Below are 22,846 nucleotides of genomic sequence, written 5' to 3'. Positions count from 1 at the left end.
TCGTTCTATTCCTTATCACCTTCATTGGCTATCACCTATCATAACCCCACTCTCATGAAATGTACTGAGAGGACTCGTTTCACTGAGCACCCTCTGTAGTATGGAACACTCATGTTGTCACGCCCTGACCTTAGAGAGCTTTTTATGTCTCCATTTTGGTTTGTTCAGGGTGTGATTTGGGTGGGAATTCTATGTTAATTTTTCTATGTTTTGTATTTCTTTGTTTTGGCCGGGTATGGTTCTCAATCAGGGACAGCTGTCTATCGTTGTCTCTGATTGGGAACCATACTTAGGTAGCCTTTCCCACCTGTGTTTTGTGGGTAGGTATTTTCTGTTTAGTGTTTTCTGCACCTGACAGAACTGTTCGTTGTAGTGTCTCACTTTGTTATTTTGTTCTAGTGTTCAGTGTTAATAAAAATCATGAACAGTTACCACGCTGCGCTTTGGTCCGATCCTTCTTCATCAGACGACCATTACACATATGCTAAGCATTCTGCCAACAAGCCTCTTTTGTCTTGTCATTTCAGTCTTTCCTGTCTCCTCCATGTACACAGCAGTGTGTCTTGACATGGTTGGCAGACTGTAAAATGTAAAAACCTGCTCTCTAATCTATCTCTGTGGAGAACAAATGTGGCCTTCAGTGTCAGGTGAGGTTAAGTAGCAAGGCAGTGGTAATGGTAGATTAGCACAATACCACAGGCAGATAAAGCACACAGGAGATTCCATGTGGACTTTGACCAAAGACAAAGGAGAGTGAGTGATAAATGAGTGAGTGCAATCAAGGGACATTCATCAGATAGTGTTACCTGCAATATGTGTGTTTTTGCAATTGAACCAAACATATTTCACATTGCAAAATAATACTTTTATCTTACTAGTTGAAGAAAAGAGACAAAAAAGGAAATTGAGTGAAAGTCTTTATTCATCAAGAAACAAGGGGCTTGTGCACATGATTGAACGTCATTGGAGAAAGTAGGATTTTAAAAAGCTGAGGAAGCTTTACATGCAAAAACATGTGTCAGTCAGAACTGGGATCTTTAAAAAAAAATATATATAAATCTGCCACGTAAAACCTTTGCTGGTTTATATGATTAACTGGTTTATAAAGGGTTTATAAGTAGGCAAACGGATTGTCAATTGCCATTACTTGGATTGCTTTAATGTATTTGTAAAATATGTTGTTTCTTGCAGGCTACATATTCGATATATGAGGCGAGCGATCATGTAGGTTACTGTGATATATGCGTGCTGAGAGAAAATAATTGAAGAAGGGTGAAGCAAACCGTAAGCATTCATGTAAGACAACACATCAGATTCACTTCCTTTTTGAATACATTATAGTTTAAGTAAATTACGCTACACATAATTGTTTGTATAGTGTCAAGTCATGTGCAGGCCATTATCAGGGGATACACAGTTATCATAGAAGATCTGAAAGGTCTTGTCCACAAAGGTGACACTCTTGAGGAAGTTCTCCAGCTGTTGAACAGACATCTCCAGCACCTCAGGCCTCTCTTTCTCATTGAGACCGTGGGCCGCGTAGGCTGGGAACTTGGTGCGCTCCTCAAAGGGCGTGTTGCGGTCGTAGTCGATGCAGCAGTAAGCTGACCACAGGTAGGTGGGAACGGCCACACGGTCAATGTTGTGGCGGCGGATCATGTTCCCTGAGGTGGTGACACCAGTGACCATGTAGGCGGTGCCGCGGCAGTAGTTGTTGAGGCGGCGGCGTATGGTGTGCTCGTGGGTCTTCCAGGGGCCGATGTTGAACTCCCGGACCTGAGGGACCACGTTGGTCAGGGTGTAGGTGGCTGCCTTGTCATTGGGGTCAGACTGGTGCTCGTCAGGGTTTAGGTGGCCACGCTCAAAGTTCACTGTGTTGGAGTAGTCTTCCAGCACTGCTTGGGCATCCTCAAAACTGCGATGGAGGTCGCCTTGAGGAAAGGGTTGCATCTCCCCAAAATCAGACACTGTGGCGAGCTGACAAAGAGCAGAGGGTTAGTGCTCCTAGCAGAACTGGGTTCTTAGAGCTCCTAGCATAACTGGGTTCTTAGAGCTCCTAGCAGAACTGGGTTCTTAGAGCTCCTAGCAGAACTGAGTTCTTAGAGCTCCTAGCATAACTGGGTTCTTAGAGCTCCTAGCAGTACTGGGTTCTTAGAGCTCCTAGCAGAACTGGGTTCTTAGAGCTCCTAGCAGAACCGGGTTCTTCGAGCTCCTAGCAGAACTGGGTTCTTAGTGTTCCTAGCAGAACTGGGTTCTTAGTGCTCCGAGCAGAACTGGGTTCTTAGAGCTCCTAGCAGAACTGGGTTCTTAGAGCTCCTAGCATAACTGGGTTCTTAGAGCTCCTAGCAGAACTGAGTTCTTAGAGCTCCTAGCATAACTGGGTTCTTAGAGCTCCTAGCATAACTGGGTTCTTAGAGCTCCTAGCATTACTGGGTTCTTAGAGCTCCTAGCAGAACTGGGTTCTTAGAGCTCCTAACAGAACCGGGTTCTTCGAGCTCCTAGCAGAACTGGGTTCTTAGAGCTCCTAGCAGAACTGGGTTCTTAGAGCTCCTAGTAGTACTGGGTTCTTAGAGCTCCTAGCAGAACTGGGTTCTTAGTGTTCCTAGCAGAACTGGGTTCTTAGTGCTCCGAGCAGAACTGGGTTCTTAGAGCTCCTAGCAGAACTGGGTTCTTAGAGCTCCTAGCAGAACTGGGTTCTTAGAGCTCCTAGCAGAACTTTTTTTTTAGTGTTCCTAGCAGAACTGGGTTCTTAGAGCTCCTAGCAGACCTGGGTTCTTAGTGTTCCTAGCAGAACTGGGTTCTTATAGCTCCTAGCAGACCTGGGTTCTTAGTGTTCCTAGCAGAACTGGGTTCTTAGAGCTCCTAGCAGACCTGGGTTCTTAGTGTTCCTAGCAGAACTCGACTAGACGAAAGCGAACATCTGTCCTTGCATACTTACTTCAAAGACCTTCGCTTGAAAAACAAGAAAAAAATAGGCAATATTACGGTTTGTCCCTCTATATAAGCCGTAGCAACAACATAGCCAGAACACTTCCTCAAAACAGTGTGACTAAATCTAAGATAAATCAATAAATCTGTAATTCATTTATAAGTTTTTGCCAAGGAGTTCTTAGTTTTTTATTTTACATCTAACTAAGATGTTTGGTGCAGTATTTCTCAAGTTTAAAAATATGCATTAAAACAAATCCTTTCTCGTTGAACGACAGCAAACACTTATTGAAGAATAGGGTCCATAGTTCCCAATCCTAGTAGGAGTAGTACTGTAGAGCAATCACCGATGAAGGGGCATAGACTTCAACTACCAAATTTAGACCTATCTCAAGAAAATAATGTGTGTTCCCCAACAGCCGAAGAAAAACCTGCCGAAGACCAAAACATCACAAAATGTTGTCATGATGAGCAATCTGTTTCTACTGGTAAGCATACGGTAAACGTTATGGTAAACTTTACCATATGCTTCCCAGTAGAAACAGTTTGCGCAGGAAAATTGCCGCTTTTTTCTCATTTTTCAAGCATAGGTCTTTAGGGAGTATGCGAGCACAGACGTTCACTTTGCCTAGCCGAGTTCTGTTAGAAGCAAACCGAACCCATGTATGCGGACACCTTTAGCTTTAATAAGATAAAGAACAGTGGTACTAAAGGAATCTCAGTCAGTGAACCCTCGTGGACTCTTCATCCTGGACTCTTTCACAACAGTATATTGCTCACTATTCGTTATATTTGCACAGAGACCATCGACATCTTATTGTTGCCAATAACACAAAAAAAATGATTCATCTGTAGACACAAGCACAAGGCAATGTTGCAGAGATAATGTAAGATACAGGAGTCTGTCAAAAATACCTGTGGCTCGTACATCCAGGGCACATCAACCTTTTTGGTGCCGTCAGAGCGCTTGAACGTGTAGGCAGAGTAGACGGGGATGTGATCAAAGGTGTCATACAGGGTCACAAAACGTGGCTTGCCGTTGTAGCGCTGGCAAATCTTCTTTAGTGCTTTGTTCTCAAGTCCCAGTGGTGGTGTGCCCATGTACATGAACTCGCGGCACGCAGGTGAGTAGTTCTCCTGTACCTCTGCCTCCACCATCACCAGAACTAACACCCAGGCCAACGCCTGAGCTCGCGCTATGATGCAAGAAACCATGGAGAAGAGTGCTCACGAAGTGGTGCAGTAGAAGCTGTCAGTATAATTGTCTCTGAAATTGAAAGTCTCTCTATCTCTGTTCATAGGTAGGCTAGGCTATGCAAATCCCCTGTATTGGAATGCCCCACATAATAGTGATTATACTGTATGTGTGTGTGTGTGTGTGTGTGAGAGAGAGAGAGAGAGAGAGAGAGAGAGAGAGAGAGAGAGAGAATACATGCTATGTGCATACTGCCCACAAAATGAGGTGGAAACTGAGATGCACTTCCTAAACTTCTGCCAAATGTATAACCATATTAGAGACACATATTTCCCTCAGGTTACACGACTCCACAAAGAATTCGAAAACAAACCCGATTTTGATAAACTCCCATATCTATTGGGTGAAATAATACAGTGTGCCATCACAGCAGCCAGATTTGTGACCTGTTGCCACAAGAAAAGGGCAACCAGTGAAGAACAAACACCGCTGTAAATACATCCCATATTTATGATGATTTATTTTCCCTTTTGTGCTTTAACTACTTGCACATGGTTACATGTATACAGACATAATGTGACATTTGAAATGTCCATATTCCTTTGGAACCTTTGTGAGTGTAATATTTATTTTTTATTTCACTTTTGACTTAATTTATTTCACTTGCTCTGGCACTGTAAACATATGTTTCCCATGCCAATAAAGCCATTTGAACTGAATTGAGAGAGGCATGTTTATCCCACTCCAGCCCGAGAGGTGGCGGTAATCCACCAATAACTAGTTTGTCCATCGCGCGAATTCTTGACAAAAGAAAAAACACAGCTGTCAAATGAAGCAAAGAGTGCGGCCATTTTTCTAAAACACAAACAAGAAGAGAAAGCGAGTTGTGAAAATATTCGCAGCGAATGTTGGTCAGAGGAAAGTATAGCTAATTAATCAAACGTTCAACAAATAGTTGAAAGGAAGTAACATTAAGATATACAGATCGTTGCGAAATACACGTATATGTTAACTGGATTTAACTAGCTACATTTCAATTTCGTAAAATTTGCAGCTACTAGCTAGCTAGGTTGTAGCTGGCTAGCTGGCTACTTGGCTGGCTAGCTAGTGCGACCAGCTTTCAACGAAAGGTGAGTGTCGAATTTGGAACAATTATGTACGAAACGTGTTCTTTTGCTGTGGAATATATTGCAATGTTTACTGCTTGGAATAATCTAACGTTCTTATTTTTCTTCATGCTGGATTGTGTCAAGATAGTTGACATTGTCCGCACACTGTGCAGCAATGTTAGCTAGTGAGGCATTCGTTAGCTTGTTTACTAACGTTAGCTAGGAAAAGGTACAGGCCAAAGCCGCGGGCTAAAGTTGAGATGTAGCCTGGGCGAGACGTGTGGGCGGAGTGCTTAAAATAGGCCAATAAACGTATAAAAAGGGGTTCAAGAACCCCCACGTGCAGGAACGCCCTGACTTGCGGGCCGCAATCACGATACTCAGTGGAGTTGAGTGGTGAGACGACTACATCGACTCGGTATCAGTCCTTCTTTGCAAAAATGGCAATTCTACCTATGTTCGTCCTGTTTTCTTTCGGTTCTGCAATCTGTCGTTTTTGATAACTTAATTCTGTGACCTGTGTCAAATTGCACGGTGCAATGACGGGGCTGATCCTTTGGCGTTAACAATGGCTCCCTTGCCGGAGTTTGTCTAAAATGCTCATTTAAAAAAATCTAACTATAGATTGCAGCATCCGAAGAAAAAAGTTAAACAAATATAGGTACACATGAAAGAATGGATTTTTGTTTTTACACGTATCAACTTGATAGTAGTAGGAGGTAGGCTTCACTCAGCCAAAACTCATCGCCTCGCCACTCAACTCCATTGAGCATCGCGTAGTATGGGATGCGCATTTGAAGTAATTTCCCTATTCAAATAATATCAGGAAATTGCTTAGTCGAAAACACACGATAATAAAATAAAATCAACTCTGTTTAAACTTGTTTGTTGCATAGCAGGGGGGGTATAATTAGTGGAACGCTTCAACAGGAGTCTGTTCCAAAATCTTTGTAAATAACACTGTTGCCAACAAACGCATACAAAGTTGTATAGCGGCAGAATATGATGCCAGGTAGGGAGTGGGCAATTTTGTTTAGTTTTTCACTCACCACATTTATTCCGAAAATGTCTGTCATTACTTAAGAATAAACTACGTGGTGAGTTGATGCCTATTCGACAGATAGTTAGCTAGGTGAATTGATCATGCTACTTTGTATGCATTGTTTGTTGGCATCCTTGTTATTTACAAAGTTTTTGGAACAGATTCCTATTGGAAGGTAACACAAATTATACCTACCCAGCAGCGGGAATTGGCAGGGACCTGCCTGTGGTGTGTGCATGGGAGAGAGGAAAAGTAGCCACTGACTCGAGCTAGTTAGACAACCTATGACATTTTCAAGTTTGTCTATCATCCCACCTGGCAGTGCCTGTCTTTAATGTATCAAATCTAAATAAAAATGCTTTAAATAGCCAGGTGTTAGCTAGTTGAGGATATTTTGCTGAACTCCCCGTCCTTATCGACAACAACTCCATTGAGATTAAACACTTGTTGGTTACTGGTTGTAGCCTACTCATTCTCATTTAGCTGTCTTAATTCCATAATTTACATTACATTTAACATTGATTAGTTATCTCACACTTTACATTGCTACACATGGAGCCGCTGGCTGTGGTGTCAACATCAAGCTACATGGGTGAAACCTGTGTAGGCTCTACGGTATGTCTTTTTATGGGGCGCAGGTCACAACTAACTGCGTAGTTGCTAGCCTTTATCTAAGCAAGGAGAAATGTACTGCACATTTGTGGTCACATTGTACGAATGGTCAATGAAATGTATGTGACTAAAGTGAAAACCCTTCTCAGTTATAATAATCCTCTCTACCTTTCTGCAGATTTGGTCAGTATTCTTTGGATGCTGAACACTCAATTTGCCATTTGTGAACACTGAATTGAATATCTTGTTCTCTCTTTCGCTCGCTCTCTGTTGTTTCCCCAGGTGTTTGGAGGAAAGGGAGGGTTAATAGACCCTGAGGAGATAATCAAGCAGTAGGACAGTGAGAAGTGGAAGGAATAATACATGCCGGTGAAGATGACACTTGTCTCTCCCTGTGCAGCCGCTGTTCTTCACAATATTGCTTCATAGTCATTATTATGATCAACTTCAATGTTGATGTAATTACCGGTGCTGTTTGTCCATGAAAATTTAGTTTGTTTATTTTTGATAGCTGTCACGTTTGGTCACCTCACCCAACTCCTTTCCCTGAGCCTGGCAGCTATTTGCTCAGCATATCAGATTTGTGTGGTCTGAACAATCCCACTCTAAACCACTGCACACTGAAGAACCAAGTAGCCTTTAACTCCCTCATCGAATCTGGACAAAACTGGTCCAGTCCTCTGGACAAGGTTAGAGCGCTACTCACTCTGTAAAATTGCCCAGACACATTGTGAGAACGTTGTCATTGATGTGGATGTTGGGGATGTGTGTTATTTGGGACAAATCTTTGAACTTTGTAGTACAAGATATATAGTATTTTATTACTCCTGAAGTGGACAGTTGATTGTATGACTATGATGTGGCTCAGTGTCATGATATGGTCTGACTGACACCCATGTTGTGCCAACAGAAGCCTTGAGCTCCAGTTGAAGAGAGGAGTATGACTGCTGAAACACTTAACTTCGGCCCAGAATGGTGACGCATCTCTTCCTTCTCTAACGTAGTCATTCTTTTTTCCTCCCTGCTTACCTTCCTAGCCCATAAATAACTCTTGTTTTTCATTGACTTGATCTTATGTCAGTAAATTAAAGCGCATCTTCACTATTTTAGGCCCCCCCTTACTCCCTGTCTTTCACATCTCTCCTCCCTGTTACTCCCCGTCCTTCACGTCTCCTCCCTGTTACTCCCCGTCCTTCACGTCTCCTCCCCGTTACTCCCCGTCCTTCACGTCTCCTCCCCGTCCTTCACGTCTCCTCCCGTTACTCCCCGTCCTTCACGTCTCTCCTCCCCGTTACTCCCCGTCCTTCACGTCTCCTCCCGTTACTCCCCGTCCTTCACGTCTCCTCCCCTCCCGTCCTTCACGTCTCCTCCCCGTTACTCCCCGTCTTTCACATCTGTCCTCCCCGTTACTCCGCTTCTTTCACGTCTGTCCTCCCTGTCTTTCACGTCTGCCCTACCCGTTACTCCCCGTCTTTCACTTTTCTCCTCCCTCCTTTCTTCCTCATTTACTCCTTCTCAACACCAGCGAACACACTGCATTTTTTTCCTTCCCCATTTTCTCCTTCCCCATTGTCTTGTTTTCAGAGTGAGTGCATGACCTGTCATTTAAAATTTTAGAATGTAAAGAAAAGAGAAATCCATTTTGTTTTCAACTTGTATATATCGAACTAAAATAATAGGATGCCTCCAGTTCACCTTGAGAAATGCCTCACTCGGGATGTTTTTGCAACTTGGACTTCTCATCGCTCCAATCATTCAATAGAACACCACAAACATAAATTCTTGCTATGTTGCCAACTCGACATATCCAGATTGTACTAAAAGCTAATCCTCACCCGTGGTGTATTGTGTACTGTATTTTCATTTTGCTCCTGCTTGTTGCCCTTAGTTGTCTAGGGGAAGATAATGGGCGATGCATATCCAACCTAAACTTGAGGTGAAGATAAATAAATGGATATGCTCATACACATGGCCCAGTACTATTATGTCAGTAATAATGATTGCATTTGAAGTGTTATTGATGCATGGATTGTACTTATGGTGATTTCTTGTCCCCAGGCTCCGTGCACTATCCAGAGGGGGGAGTGTGACGTCCCCCCCTCCTTCTCCAGCCATGCCAAAGTCCAAGCTGGCTGATTACCGCTATGGCCGCGAGGAGATGCTAGCACTTTATATAAAAGATAACAAGGTGAGCTTATCTACAGTAATGTGTGATTCACTCTTTTATCATGAAGATTCCAATACAGGTGTTTATATTAAAGATTGCTGGCTGGCTAGGACTAATGGACATGAAGTAGTGCTGCGACGATGCCAGTATTCCAATATTTTTTTCCATTGCAAAAAGGACAACACGAAGCAGACAACTCTTTGGTCTTTAAAAACTTGCTCTATGCAAAATATTGTGCTTTAAACTTGGAAAATGTGCCTCTGGATGACCACGTCTGTTTCCCACAATAGGGCTGTTTTCTTGAAGTTAAGTCCGCTTCGTGTTTTGTTTCCTTGCCACAATACTAACGAGTGTCACGAATCTGGTATCGTCCCAGCCCTCGTATGAAGTAAAGCAAACTGTGTTGTCAGCCCCCAGAGGACATGCAGGATAAGGAGTTTGCTGCTATCATGCAGGATGAGCCTGTGCAGCCTTTGGCCCTGGAGCCTCTAACTGAGGAGGAGCAGGTGAGACTGCAGGAGATATAGGAGCTGTTAGTGAGTCAGAGGTTCACCGCTTTGATGCACTGAAGCATTTGGCCAGGATCAACTCTCTCAAATCTCAGCTTTTAGATGCTACTTTTACCCACAATATGCTGATCAGATCCTGCTTCACTGTAGGTTGACAAAACGTCATTCAGCGTTAACGTCATCGACCCTCCTGCCTTTTGTCCTGCAGAGAAACTTCTCCATGTCTGTGAACAGTGTGGCTGTGCTGAGGCTGATGGGAAAGGGAGGCGGGGCTGCCCCTGTAGGCGTGTCTAGGGGCCGTGGAGGATGCATCAGAGGAGGTAGAGGTCAGTCACCACCTGGAGTGATCAGGACGGTGCAACTCTACATATAGAAATGTATTCACTAACCAGCAGATCAGACCTGCTCACTTACAGCTGCACTAGGGTCGGACAGGCTTCTTGTGTAGAATTAAACACTGTGGCGCCGGTGCGAGATATGGCTCGGAAAACGCACCTGGATCCAGGGATGAGAAATGCATTGTACTCTGAATTGTCCCATTAACCTCTACGGGACTGGTGTCCCTAAACTGTGACGGTTGTTACTAACTAAAACTATGTTTAAATGTAGGAACTGGGGTCTACAGTTTGACCCCACGGCCGTCTCTGGCTCCAGATCCACCCACCCGGCCATCTAGATGTGTATAAGCTAATGATCCATCATGTATGACATTCCTCGGAGTGTGTAAGCTTAAATGTTTTATTACCATAGCGTTTTTGTATGTTCTCTATACTTATGTACTTGCAAATGTATAAATTGACCAATTCGGCACATTTGGGGAAAATTCCTGGCAGACTTGGTACAAAGTATCGTGTAGTAATGTAATCTGGATTAGTCTGACACTTTGCACACACACTGCTGTCTGCAGGCCAAAATCTAAATTACACCTCTTGCATTTCAATGATTAAAAAAACAAAAACATACGCATGTTTTTTGTTTTGTAATATATTTGACCAGATCTGTTATATTCTCCTACATTAATTTCACATTGCCACAAACTTCAGTGTTTCCTTTCAAATGGTATCAAGAAATCAAATCCAATTTTATTTGTCACATACACATGGTTAGCAGATGTTAATGCGAGTGTAGCAAAATACTTGTGCTTCTAGTTCCGACAATGCAGTAATAACCAACGCGTAATCTAACTAACAATTCCACAACTGCTACCTTATACACACAAGTGTAAAGGGATAAAGAATATGTACATAAAGATATATGAATGAGTGATGGTACAGAACAGCATAGGCGAGATGCTCTAGATGGTATAGAGTACAGTATATACATATGAGATGAATAATGTAGGATATGTAAACATAAGTTGCATAGTTTGGTGGCTAGTGAAACGTGTACTACATAAAGATGGCAAGATGCAGGAGATGATTCAGAGTACAGTATATACATATGAGATGAGTAATGTAGGGTCTGTAAACATATTAAGTGGCATTGTTTAAAGTGGCTAGTGATACATTTTTTACATCCATTTCCATTATTAAAGTGAGCTGGAGTTGAGTCAGTATGTTGGCAGCAGCCACTCAATGTTAGTGGTGGCTGTTTAAACAGTCTGATGGCCTTGAACATACATGCATGTCCTTGCTACAGGCAGTTAGATTTGGGTATGTCATTTTAGGCAAAAATTGAAAAAGGGGGTACGAATCTCTTACACCGACATTGAACGACTGCTTGTTTATTTGGAAAATTGCCCTTTTCGTTCTAATGCTTGGTAGCAGAAGCCACAGCAGTCATTTTGGAAAAGACAGTGTCAGCCAATCATCTCCTTTGTTGTTCAATGCGACATGGCATTTCATAATGGCTGCTGTGGCTATTGCTAACTAGCATGAGTATGAAAAGGGCGGATTAACTAGCAGTTCAATCTCCTCAGTGTAACAGTTGGGATAATAGGCAACTTGGAGTACAGCGCATTTCTCATTCTTGGATTGAGATACGTTTTCTGCGCCATATTTCACGCCGGCTCTGCGGTTTCTTTATCTACACAGGAACCTGTCCGACCCTAGTGGAGCTGTAAGCAAGCAGGTCAGATCTGCTGGCTATGTATTCTCCTGCTGAATGTGCCCTAGAATGTATTTATGTGTTTGGGTAGGGAGAGGGAGAGGTGAAGGTGCGTTCTACCAAAGAGTTCCTGGAGGTCCTGATGAAGGAGAGGTGGGCTTCGGTCGTGGCCGGGAAATGCTCCGCAGCCAAAGCTGGGATGACCGGTAGGCTCATCGTCCTAAACTACACTGCCCTCACCCCCAGATGGTTATCATTCAATCATATTGATGGCTATTGTGAATGTTTAGTTTTCCATGTTCTACACTTAAGGTGTTAAACTATCCCGTTAACTGGTCTTTCCTTCTGTCAGAGCTGAGAGGCCAAGGTTTGAGAAGCCAATCAGGTGTGCTGAAGTAGTGCGTCCAGGGTTCGAAGAGACGGGGCCTCCGGGCAGGAAGGACTCCTGGCGTGCTGACAGCGACAACTGGCGTACCCTCCGAGAGGAGGAGGAAGAGGCAGCAGCAGCAGCAGCAGCAGGAGGAGAGCAGCCAGCTTGGAGAGTTGCAGGATCCCGCCGGGATGGTACATACACGCATATAACCCCTCATACACCCTCTATCCAGAATGCATTTGTGCATGTTTCACGATGTCTGATGGAGACTCCCTCAACAACACAGATGGAGGTCCTCGTTCTGCAGGCTGGCGTGATCGTGGCGGCCGGAGGAAGTTTGAGTTTGAATTCCGTGATGGCGAGGGCCCCCGCAGGGAATCCGACAGGGACGGCCTTCCTGAGTGGTGCACCGACGAGGAGGATGGAGAGATGGGAACCTTTGACTCCTCTGGGGCCTTCATGTGCATCAAGGTGCGTGTCTGTTGGCCTGCTGTCATATCTGTCTGTGTTTGTCCGTGTGTGTATTTGCATGTTATTTGTACGTCTATTCTGAGCCTCGTGCTTGTCTTAGCAGAAAGACTGTAAGGACACCATCACTGAAGAGGATCTGGAGTTTGAAGCTCTGGAGGAAGAGGAGGAGAATGATCAGGGAGGCAAGGACAACAACGCTGACAGAGGTTAGACTGGATGCTTTCCCTGGCTTTAGTATAGCAATTAACAGAAGATATTTTATGCATTTATAGAAGACCTCTTGTCCTTCTACTCCTTTCATCTAGATGAATGTGAAGCAGCAGGTGAGGGAGAAGATGAGTACAAGACTCCTTCTCCTCCTGCCATCTCTGGCTCTCCACCCTCAGACCCTCTTCTTGCCCCCTGCACCACACAGGCACCCATCTCCCATCCCACCAAAACGAACTATGTGCCCGCTGAAGGTAAATATTGATTTACTGATGTTGTGAAGCATCTTCACTGTGTTGTGTGTGCATCAGTTGGTATCTGCTCCAGAAGATGTTTCACCTGTATGATCAGTCGTGGCCCTATTACAGTAGTACATGTCTCATCCTCTCTACCCCTGTTCTCTCTGGTCTCATAGGCTGCCCACTTCCAGGGAGTGGTGCCAAGCTCAGCCCAGACCCCCCCTCCACCACCACTTCTAGCCTGATGCCTCCTCCCTCCGGATCTCTCCTCCCCTCAACAGGGGGAGAAGCAGAGGAGGACGAGGGCATGAAGCACCTGCAACAGGTACGAGGCGGGTTGCAGTACCTTATAAATTTGATTGGACGTTCAATACCGGATCTATTATCAGGCATATGATTACGCTTGTATACTGGGGGAATGTGTGTGACGTAAATGTTCATATTTATTTATTCCCTTGTAGGAGGCTGAAAAGATGGTGGCCTCACTGCAGGACACCTCCCTTGAGGAGGAGTGTTTCACTCAAGCACTACAGGAGAGCCACACAATCACCTCTCACTCTCACACACACCCAGCCCCACACTCTCACACGCACGCCGCTGGACACACACACTCGACCCATAGGGACTGTGCCCTGCCCCTCTCCCACGAGGCAGCCATGAAGTGGTTCTACAAGGATCCCCAGGGAGAGGTCCAAGGTAGACATACATTTTTAGATATACAGTGGGGCAAAAAAGTATTTAGTCAGCCACCAATTGTGCAAGTTTTCCCACTTAAAAATATGAGAGGCCTGTAATTTTCATCATAGGTACACTTCAACTATGACAGACAAAATGAGAGAAAAAATCCAGCAAATCACATTGTAGATTTTTAATGAATTTATTTGCAAATTATGGAGGAAAATAAGTATTTGGTCAATAACAAAAGTTTATCTCAATACTTTGTTATATACCCTTTGTTGGCAATGAGAAGTCACGTTTTCTGTAAGTCCTCACAAGATTTTCACACACTTGCTGGTATTTTGGCCCATTCCTCCATGCAGATCTCCTCTAGAGCAGTGATGTTTTGGGGCTGTTGCTGGGCAACAGACTTTCATTTCCCTCCAAAGATTTTCTATGGGGTTGAGATCTGGAGACTGGCTAGGCCACTCCAGGACCTTGAAATGCTTCTTACGAAGCCACTCCTTCGTTGCCCAGGCGGTATATTTGGGATTATTGTCATGCTGAAAGACCCAGCCACGTTTCATCTTCAATGCCCTTGCTGATGGAAGGAGGTTTTCACTCAAAATCTCACGATACATGGCCCCATTCATTCTTTCCTTTACGCGGATCAGTTGTCCTGGTCCCTTTGCAGAAAAACAGCACCAAAGCATGATGTTTCCACCCCCATGCTTCACAGTAGGTATGGTGTTTTTTGGATGCAACTCAGCATTCTTTTTCCTCCAAACACGACGAGTTTTTACCAAAAAGTTATATTTTGGTTTCATCTGACCATATGACATTCTCCCAATCTTCTTCTGGATCATCCAAATGCTCTCTAGCAAACTTCAGACGGGCCTGGACATATACTGGCTTAAGCAGGGGGACACGTCTGGCACTGCAGGATTTGAGTCCGTGGCGTTGTAGTGTGTTACTGATGGTAGGCTTTGTTACTTTGGTCCCAGCTCTCTGCAGGTCATTCACTAGGTCCCCCCGTGTGGTTCTGGGATTTTTGCTCACCGTTCTTGTGATCATTTTGACCCCACGGGGTGAGATCTTGCGTGGAGCCCCAGATCGAGGGAGATTATCAGTGGTCTTGTATGTCTTCCATTTCCTAATAATTGCTCCCACAGTTGATTTCTTCAAACCAAGCTGCTTACCTATTGCAGATTCAGTCTTCCCAGCCTGGTGCAGGTCTACAATTTTGTTTCTGGTGTCCTTTGACAGCTCTTTGGTCTTGGCCATAGTGGAGTTTGGAGTGTCACTGTTTGAGGTTGTGGACAGGTCTTTTATACTGATAACAAGTTCAAACAGGTGCCATTAATACAGGTAACGAGTGGAGGACAGAGGAGCCTCTTGAAGAAGTTGTTACAGGTCTGTGAGAGCCAGAAATCTTGCTTGTTTGTAGGTGACCAAATACTTATTTTCCATCATAATTTGCAAATAAATTCATTAAAAATCCTACAATGTGATTTTTCTGGACATTTTTTCTCATTTTGTCTGTCATAGTTGAAGTGCAACTATGATGAAAATTACAGGCCTCATCTTTTTAAGTGGGAGAACTTGCACAACTGGTGGCTGACTAAATACTTTTTTGCCCTACTGTATATGTGCGCGCGCACACGTTCAGAGATTTAAAAAAAACATTTTTTTACGTATCACTACTTGTTGCTTATAATATCTTACAGATACTTTATCACATTGTCATCTTGTTTTGTCATAACCATGTCTTCCCTCCCCCGGTCCAGGTCCTTTCTCCACGGTGGAGATGTGTGAGTGGTTCCAGGCCGGCTACTTCACCATGACCCTGCTGGTAAAGAGGGGTTGTGATGAGGGCTTCCAACCCCTGGGTGACGTCATCAAAATGTGGGGCCGCGTGCCCTTCTCCCCCGGCCCCTCCCCCCCGCCCCTCCTGGTGAGACAGCCCCCACCATCTCGGGGGTCCTCTGTGAGTCAACGAGCACATGTCTGTCTGGGTGTTTCTTGTTTCTGTTCACTGGTTGGTTGGCTAATCCAAGTACTGCAAAGGCACAGATACTTGGCTGTGGTAAACTTATTTTCTGCAAGGAATTTATAGCAGTGTACCTCAGTGGTCGAGGCAAAATCTACTGAAGAGCTCTCCTGTAGCTCTAACATGTCTATCAGAGCAGATAATCAGTAGCATAGTGGTGTGCTTGAGTGTTGTCTGGAACTGTGGTACGGTCAGTATGGTAACCCTGTAGGTCATGTTATTATCTAGGGCAATATGGACCAGGAGCTGCTTAAGAAACATTTGGAGCAGGCAGCCACTGCAGCTCTATACCAGCAACTACAAATGAGGTTCCAGCACATGAACAGGTACGCGCACACACACACACACACACACACACACACACACACACACACACACACACACACACACACACACACACACACACACACACACACACACACACACAATGTATGTGAGTGTACTAATGTCTCTATTTGCAGGAGTGGAGATTCTAGCATGATGCCCTCGATGAACAGGTCCATGTCAGTACCTGATAATGGGTCCATGTGGGACATGCATACCTCGGCCTCCCAGCAGTCAGGTACTGAAGAGGAACACGATGCATCTTCCCTGCTTCACATACACCTTTATATAAGCACACTTTATGCAGATGTGGTCGAATATATATATATTGGAACCCACACATGATTTGCTTTTTCCTCTAGAATAAGTTTGAATTAAACTTTTTTTTGTGTTCAAGCATATTTGATTTACAAATGCACAGGACAAAAACAAAAATCGAATCTCACGTGACGATTTTGAACTTAATTAAAGTGGCCTGGGTAAAATGCTAAATTGTAATTAATTTTGTTGGAGGCAAGTATTTCTCAGCAGGTGTAGTTTATCCTACTTGTAGTAATTGGCAGGTGCCTACATGGTAAAAAAAAATAGCCATTCAACCAGTTTTGAAGAGAATATTCTGCTCAACGCACTCAATATTTCATATCCCCCCACACTGATGCACCCCAGCTATAAATATATTTATTCACGCACATGTCCTTGTACATATTGTCATTGTATGGCAGTAATGCGTTTGTGGCCCTTTCTAGGTGGTGAGGCCAACCTATGGGACTTAACCATGAGTCATTCCACTCAGGTGCCATCTCTGGAGCAGCTACAGAAGGTACCATCTTGGTTTCATTCTCTCTCGGTCTCTCTCGGTCTCCCTGTCTCTCTCTGTCTGACTCTTTCTCGCTCGCTCTCTCTCTCGCTCTGTGTGTTCATCTGCTGTACCGCAGCTCCAGGACCGGCGTGAGGCTGAACTCAGGGCCAAGCGAGAGGAGGAGGAGCGCAAGCGGCAGGTCGAGAAGAGGAGGCAGCAGGAGGAACAGAAGAGGCGTGATGAGGAGGAGCTGTACAGGCGTAAGCAGCAGTGTCGGCAGCAGCAGGAGCTGATCATGAAGCTGCTACAGCAGGCCCAGCCCGGGGCACCAGGGTGTGTCTCTGGGTCAGGGTGGAGCGGCTCCCAGGCCTCAGCCCTCTCCAAACAAGGCAAGAGCCTCGGCCTGCTGGAGCTGGAGACCGAAAGGCTGCTCAAACAGCAGGCCCAGCACCAGAGGGCCCAGCATCAGAGAGACAGGGTGAGGAGACGCACACAACCCCAAAACCTTTACACGGGCTGTCCTGTCAAATCTATTCCATTTCAAAGCAGGGATTAATTGACACACTAGTAGTTTCCTGAGAAGAAATGTGTAATCTGAGGATATTTATTACAATGCCCATATGAATAAATTACATTTTATTTCCATGTCAAATCGCCCGTTGGCAAACCCATCCCTTATGGGATTAATTGACACAAACAAACGTAACAATAATTCACTGTGATCATTCAGTCATAATTATTGTGGTGCTCTCTGCAGTGTGAACACTGACAGATGTTCCTCTGTTCTCTCTACCCCAGCATGGAGGCTTGTCTATGGGCCAGTGGGGTGAGGGATCTGTGGGCATGTGGTCTGGTGGGGGCATGGAGCCCAAAGGCAGCTCTGGAGGGATGGGTGTCTGGGAGGAGGCTGTGAAGAACCAAAACAGCCTCCGCAATATGGGCATGAAGAACAGCCGCAGCAGCCCATCTCTCAGGTACTCCTCCCTGTGTGCGCGCTCACGCTGTGTGCATGCGTCTGTTCAAAGCCTCGCGTTAGCATTTTGTGTGCATGTAAACTGTTCGAAGGCCTGCGTTTCTGTATGTGCGTAATGGTTGCTTCCGTGTCCCCCTGCAGTGAGCAGTACATGCTGAGGAAGAAGCGTACAGAGGAGGAGGACAAGCTGCTGAAACTGCTGCAGGGCATGAAGCCCCAGGATGGCTTCACCACCTGGTGTGAACAGATGCTGCACGCACTCAACACCTCCGCTAACAACTCCTCCTCCTCACTGGATGGTAACGAACGCACTCCTTTCCTACATCACTGGATCTGTCAAATGTCTTCACTGACCTTCACACCTATACAAACATCTCCTTAGTTGCCTGACTCCAGCACTTGGCCTTTCTCTTTCCCCCTGGGGTTAAGTGTAAATGTCTGTTGTCGTCCTCTGAGCAGTGGCAACCATCGTGGCCTACCTGAAGGAGGTGGAGTCTCCCTACGAGGTCCATGACTTTATCCGCTCCTACCTGGGCGACACCATGGAAGCCAAAGAGTTCGCCAAGCAGTTCCTGGAGCGCCGAGCCAAACAGAAAGCCAACCACCAGAGACAACAGCAGCAACAACAGGTGTGTGTTGTATGTATTCTGAACAAAAATATAAAGTGTTGATTTGAAAGTCCAACATTGGTTCTCAAGTAACACGAGGCTGAAAAGACCTGGCATGGGCTCGCAGATCCTCAAAGTTCTGCAGCTGCACCATTGAGAGCATTTTGACTGGCTGCATCTGCACTTGGTATGACAACTTGGCAAGGTGCTACAGAGGGTAGGTGCTACCCAGTACATCACTGTAGCTGAGCTCCATGCCATCCAGACCCACTGGTATAGAGGTCATCATAGGCTGTTCTCTTTGCGATCGCACGACAAGCGGTAGAGATGCACCAAGTCTGAAACCAACAGGACCCTAAAACAGCATCTACCCCCAAGCCATACAACTGCATTGACCCCTTTTCGAACAACCTTTTTTGACTCATCACATATACTGCTGCTACTGTTTACTATCTGTCACTTTATTCCTAGTTATACTGAACACAAATATAAAACGCAACATGTAAAGTGTTGGTCCCATGTTTTATGAGATGAAATAAAATCACAATAAGCTTGTGTCTCTCAAATGTTGTGAACAAATGTTTACATCCCTGTTAGTAAGCATTTTGCCTTTGCCAAGATAATCCACCTACCTGACAGGTGTGGCATATCAAGAAGTTGATTAAACAGTATGATCAGTACACAGGTGCACCTTGTGCAGGGGACAATAGGCCACTCTAAAATGTGCAGTTTTGCCACAGATGTCTCAAGTTGAGGGAGCGTGCAATTGGCATGCTGACTGCAGGAATGTCCACCAGAGCTGTGCCCAGAGAATGTAATGTTAATTTCTCTACCATAAGCAACCTTTGGCAGTATGTCCAACTGGCCTCCCAACCACAGACCATGTGTAACCATGCCAGCCCAGGACCGCCACATCCGGATTCATCACCTGCAGGATCATCTGAGACCAGCCACACAGCTGATGAAACTGGGGGTTTGCGCATGCAAAGAATTTCTGCACAAACTGTCAGAAACCATCTCAAGGAATCTCATCTGTGTGCTCGTCGTCCTCACCAGTGTCTTGACCTGACTGCAGTTTGGTGTTGCAACTGGCTTCAGAGGACAAATACTCACCTACAATGACCACTGGCATGCTGGAGAAGTGTGTTCTTCACGGATGAATCCCGGTTTCAACTGTACCGGGCAGATGGCGTCGAGTGGGCGAGCAGTTTGCTGATGTCAACATTGTAAATGCAGTGCCCCATGGTGGGGTTATGGTATGTGCCGGCATAAGCTATGGACAACGAAAACGATTGCATTTTATAAATGTAAATTTGAATGCAGAGATACCGTGACGAGATCCTGAGGCCCATTCATCCGCCGCGATCACCTCATGTTTCAGCATCATAATCCACTGCCCAATGTCGCAAGGATTTAAACACAATTCCTGGAAGCTGAAAATGTCCCAATTCTTTCATGGCCTTCATATACTCACCAGACTTGTCACCCGTTGAGCATGTTTGGGATGCTCTGGATCGCCGTGTACATCGGCGTGTTCCAGTTCCTGACAATATCCAGCAACTTTGCACAGTCATTGAGGAATGGGACAACGGTCCACAGGCCACAATCAACAGCCTGATCAACTATGCGAAGGAGATGTTGTGCTGCATGAGGCAAATGGTGGTCACACCAGACACCTTAGATATATATATTTTATCTGTTGGTCAGATGCATATGTTTATTCCCATTCATGTGAAATCCATAGATTATGGCCTAATTCATTTCAATTGACTTGATTTCCTTATATGAAGTGTAAATTGTTGCATTTCTATTTTGTTCTGTGGTTGTGTATGTGTAGAAGAGCTTATCAGTAACCACCATCCCTTTCCCTCACCAGCTATCAAAGGAAGTTTCAGGGCTGTCCAACTTTCCTATCCAGGTAGGCTCTGTCCTCAGTTCATTACCAATTGGTCATCAACATGCATTTGTTTTCTTGTTGTAATCACATCTATACTCTTCTCATGCTCTACACCACTTATTTGATTGAGCAAAACCCCTGTTATGTCCTCTCCCTATGTAGTCCATGTTCCAGGCAGCCCAGATGGGAAAGGGAGGAATGTATGATAGTCAGGCTGCAAAGATGAAGAAGAAACAGACCATGATGCTTCACTCTGACCCTAGCATCTTAGGTATTCAGACACTGTCAATAATAATAATAATACCCACAGTACATTTATTAAATGTCTCAGCACAGTAAAAAGTAAACTCTACATGGAGTTGAAGTTTTGTGTATGTGTATACCGGTAACCTGGGAGAGGGTAACTTTCCAACTGAAAAGTAGTAGATTCCATATTAGTTGTGGATATAGAGATGAACTGTGGTGTTTTGTCCTGCAGGATATTCATTCCTGAGCGCTGGGGACAGGATGAACCTGGGTGAGATGGAAACAGTGGAGGATTATTGATCCACAGCATCTACCTGAATCCACCTGAGGCCTTACACCTGGATTAAAACACACACTGACACACACAAACACTCACCTACACCCACACAGACAATGACGAATGTGCACTGCTGAGCTACTTTGCCCCCTCATAGATGAGGACTTGGAAAAGTAGTGTTTTCTCTCTCATCTCTGTGTGTGTGGGGTGGGGGGGGGGTGCAGAGGAGTACCCTCCTGCACTTCTTACAGTTAAGCACCTTAAACTAAACTAATGCACTTTATCACAGGGTTTCAATATTTGAAATTAAGTTTTGCCAGTTTGTTTTCTTGTTTTTAGAATGCAAAATGTGCATATTGTGTCTACAATATGAATACACACGTGGATGTGTGTGTGCAAACATACCTAAGTAAGGAACTGGAGGTTACATCTCCAATAATAATGTCGGGTGATGAGGATTTCTTTTGGAAAGTATATACTTTTTTTTTTTTCTCTAAGTTTTTATATAAAATGTAAAGCTATAACAAATTGCATTTTATTAAGAAAAAAACTTGAAGGTTTGCACTTAGATAAACAAAACTAGTTGTAGATAAGTAGTGGAAGAAAACGTTTCTTTGAATGCTGGTGGGTTTTGTGGTCGACTTAAAGCCTGCACAATTTTTATTGCTTACAGAGATGCATAAAAAGGCCATGTTTTTACTTTGTTCCATGAAACATTTTTACTTTCAAGAATGTATGCAATGTGTGCCCATGTCAGATGTATATGAGTGATTGGTAGCCAATGAATGTGTATATTTTGTACATGGAATCTCTAAGCGAGAGTGGAGAGGGCTCTTTTCAACCAATCTTTCACCAGCTCCTCATCCCCTAAATGACTTCATGAAGGTCTTTGGTGTCCAGTTACCCGACTGGCCATTTTGTCATTGGTGCATTGCTGCCCTCATTCTCCATGGTGAGTCACGACGGTCCATGGGCTCTGATTCGCTGATACAACTGTGAAAACAGATCTTATGATTCAAGGCAGATTTCCGAGGTGTATTTTACTGCAGTTAAGTCACTCTCTCTCGTTTAAAGAACCATAAAGTTCTGTTTAATCATTCTCTTCCTTGTGGTTATGAGAGTTGGTAAGACCAGAGAAGTCCCTTGCATTTTCCAAGGGGATCTATTGCCTTTAACGACATGTCGGTGTTGAGGTCTTGCTTTCCTGCTTCCAGGCAGTTTTGCAGACGATTGCCACTGCGTATGTTAACCCTAGTATTGATAGCTAGAGTCCTGTCTTTTTTTTGCTTTTTGAATAGAATGTCAGTTTTTAAACAAAGTGAAAGTATTTGGACTTGATATGGAGCACTTTTGAAGCTGCTACACTATTGTATTTTTATATTGTTGTTTTATTTTTTTTTGCCTCTATGGTAATTATTTGTACTTATAAAAAAAAAAATCTGGGTGTGGAAATGAATGTATTCCAAAAAACTGAAATGTACAACAGCGCATTGAGATGAAGCCAGACTTTAAACAAATCTTTTGGAGCAAATGAGTAGAGTTGTGCTGAAGAAGTATTAGAATCCCAGAAGATGAGCAACTGTAAATGAAACCAAGGTGGACATGGCTGAACACTGCCTTCTCTTACTGCTCTCTGAGAAACGCATCCTAATAAGATGAAGACATCTGTCCACCGCCATGTTGTCGTCCTCGATACAACACACACGAGGAACTAGCATGGGAAATGTAGCAGTTGTGTTTTTTTTTTTTTTTTTTTTTTTTTTAAGAGAAATTGGTCTCCTTTTATCTTTGAATGTCTGGGTTGTTACTATTCATGAATGATCTCTTGCTTTTCCTCATTGCCTAAATCTTGTGACAATTGAGTTTTTGAAGATGTGGGCAGAGGAATGATCGGTACGTCATCAGCAAACTGAAACGGTCTTCGCTTTAACCGGTCTGGATTATATTTTTAATGGGGAAAAAGCCCCCCAAAAAAAAAAAATGTATCAAGGAGAATGGATATTATTTTGGGGGGCTGTGATAATGTAATATGTGGCTATCATTTGATGCCATGGGTTGGAGAGAACCTGAGTTGGGCAGAGAGGAGTCAAAAATCAGACTCCTTTCGCTCTCTCTCC

General features: G+C 44.3%; 2 protein-coding genes across 12 annotated transcripts; one reads left to right on the top strand and one right to left on the bottom strand.

Moving 5' to 3' along the window:
* Positions 1-904: 904 nt before the first annotated feature.
* On the bottom strand, positions 905-4,309 carry zgc:172339 (uncharacterized protein LOC564384 homolog). The gene is made up of 2 exons (XM_024398110.2): positions 3,844-4,309; positions 905-1,977 (listed from the first exon to the last, which is right to left on the bottom strand). The coding sequence occupies exons 1-2, from the start codon at positions 4,141-4,143 to the stop codon at positions 1,381-1,383; spliced, it is 897 nt and encodes a 298-aa protein (XP_024253878.1). The 5' UTR covers positions 4,144-4,309; the 3' UTR covers positions 905-1,380.
* A 651-nt stretch (positions 4,310-4,960) lies between these two features.
* On the top strand, positions 4,961-22,696 carry LOC112231373 (GRB10-interacting GYF protein 1-like). Of its 11 annotated transcripts, none has more exons than XM_042309058.1 (25): positions 4,961-5,253; positions 7,169-7,255; positions 7,398-7,575; positions 7,797-7,861; positions 8,775-8,822; positions 8,945-9,074; positions 9,464-9,559; positions 9,771-9,888; positions 11,700-11,814; positions 11,961-12,172; positions 12,268-12,452; positions 12,553-12,658; positions 12,728-12,913; positions 13,075-13,223; positions 13,360-13,594; positions 15,343-15,509; positions 15,834-16,167; positions 16,676-16,749; positions 16,865-17,206; positions 17,527-17,702; positions 17,843-18,000; positions 18,161-18,330; positions 20,186-20,227; positions 20,369-20,477; positions 20,685-22,696. In XM_042309058.1, the coding sequence occupies exons 4-25, from the start codon at positions 7,827-7,829 to the stop codon at positions 20,750-20,752; spliced, it is 3,255 nt and encodes a 1,084-aa protein (XP_042164992.1). In that variant the 5' UTR covers positions 4,961-5,253; positions 7,169-7,255; positions 7,398-7,575; positions 7,797-7,826; the 3' UTR covers positions 20,753-22,696. The 11 variants fall into 11 exon arrangements, with proteins under 11 accessions (XP_042164992.1, XP_042165001.1, XP_042165000.1 ...); XM_042309067.1 differs by having other exon boundaries at positions 7,169-7,575; positions 15,834-15,931; positions 16,067-16,167; XM_042309066.1 differs by having other exon boundaries at positions 7,169-7,575; positions 15,343-15,542; positions 15,834-15,931; positions 16,067-16,167.
* Positions 22,697-22,846: the final 150 nt, after the last annotated feature.

The sequence above is a fragment of the Oncorhynchus tshawytscha genome, linkage group LG30 (genome assembly GCF_018296145.1).
Source record: "Oncorhynchus tshawytscha isolate Ot180627B linkage group LG30, Otsh_v2.0, whole genome shotgun sequence".
Lineage (NCBI taxonomy): Eukaryota > Metazoa > Chordata > Actinopteri > Salmoniformes > Salmonidae > Oncorhynchus > Oncorhynchus tshawytscha.
Note: the sequence above shows the minus strand (reverse complement) of the source record. Positions and strands in the feature narration are given on the sequence as shown.

Excerpts from the sequence above, each read along its gene's own strand:
- zgc:172339 (XM_024398110.2), bottom strand. The coding sequence starts at position 4,143 with ATGGTTTCTTGCATCATAGCGCGAGCTCAGGCGTTGGCCTGGGTGTTA. Across the intron at positions 1,978-3,843 it reads CCTGGATGTACGAGCCACAG|CTCGCCACAGTGTCTGATTT; the intron begins GTATTTTTGACA and ends GCTCTTTGTCAG.
- LOC112231373 (XM_042309058.1), top strand. The coding sequence starts at position 7,827 with ATGACTGCTGAAACACTTAACTTCGGCCCAGAATG. Across the intron at positions 12,453-12,552 it reads GGGCCTTCATGTGCATCAAG|CAGAAAGACTGTAAGGACAC; the intron begins GTGCGTGTCTGT and ends TGCTTGTCTTAG. Across the intron at positions 17,207-17,526 it reads CCCAGCATCAGAGAGACAGG|CATGGAGGCTTGTCTATGGG; the intron begins GTGAGGAGACGC and ends TCTCTACCCCAG.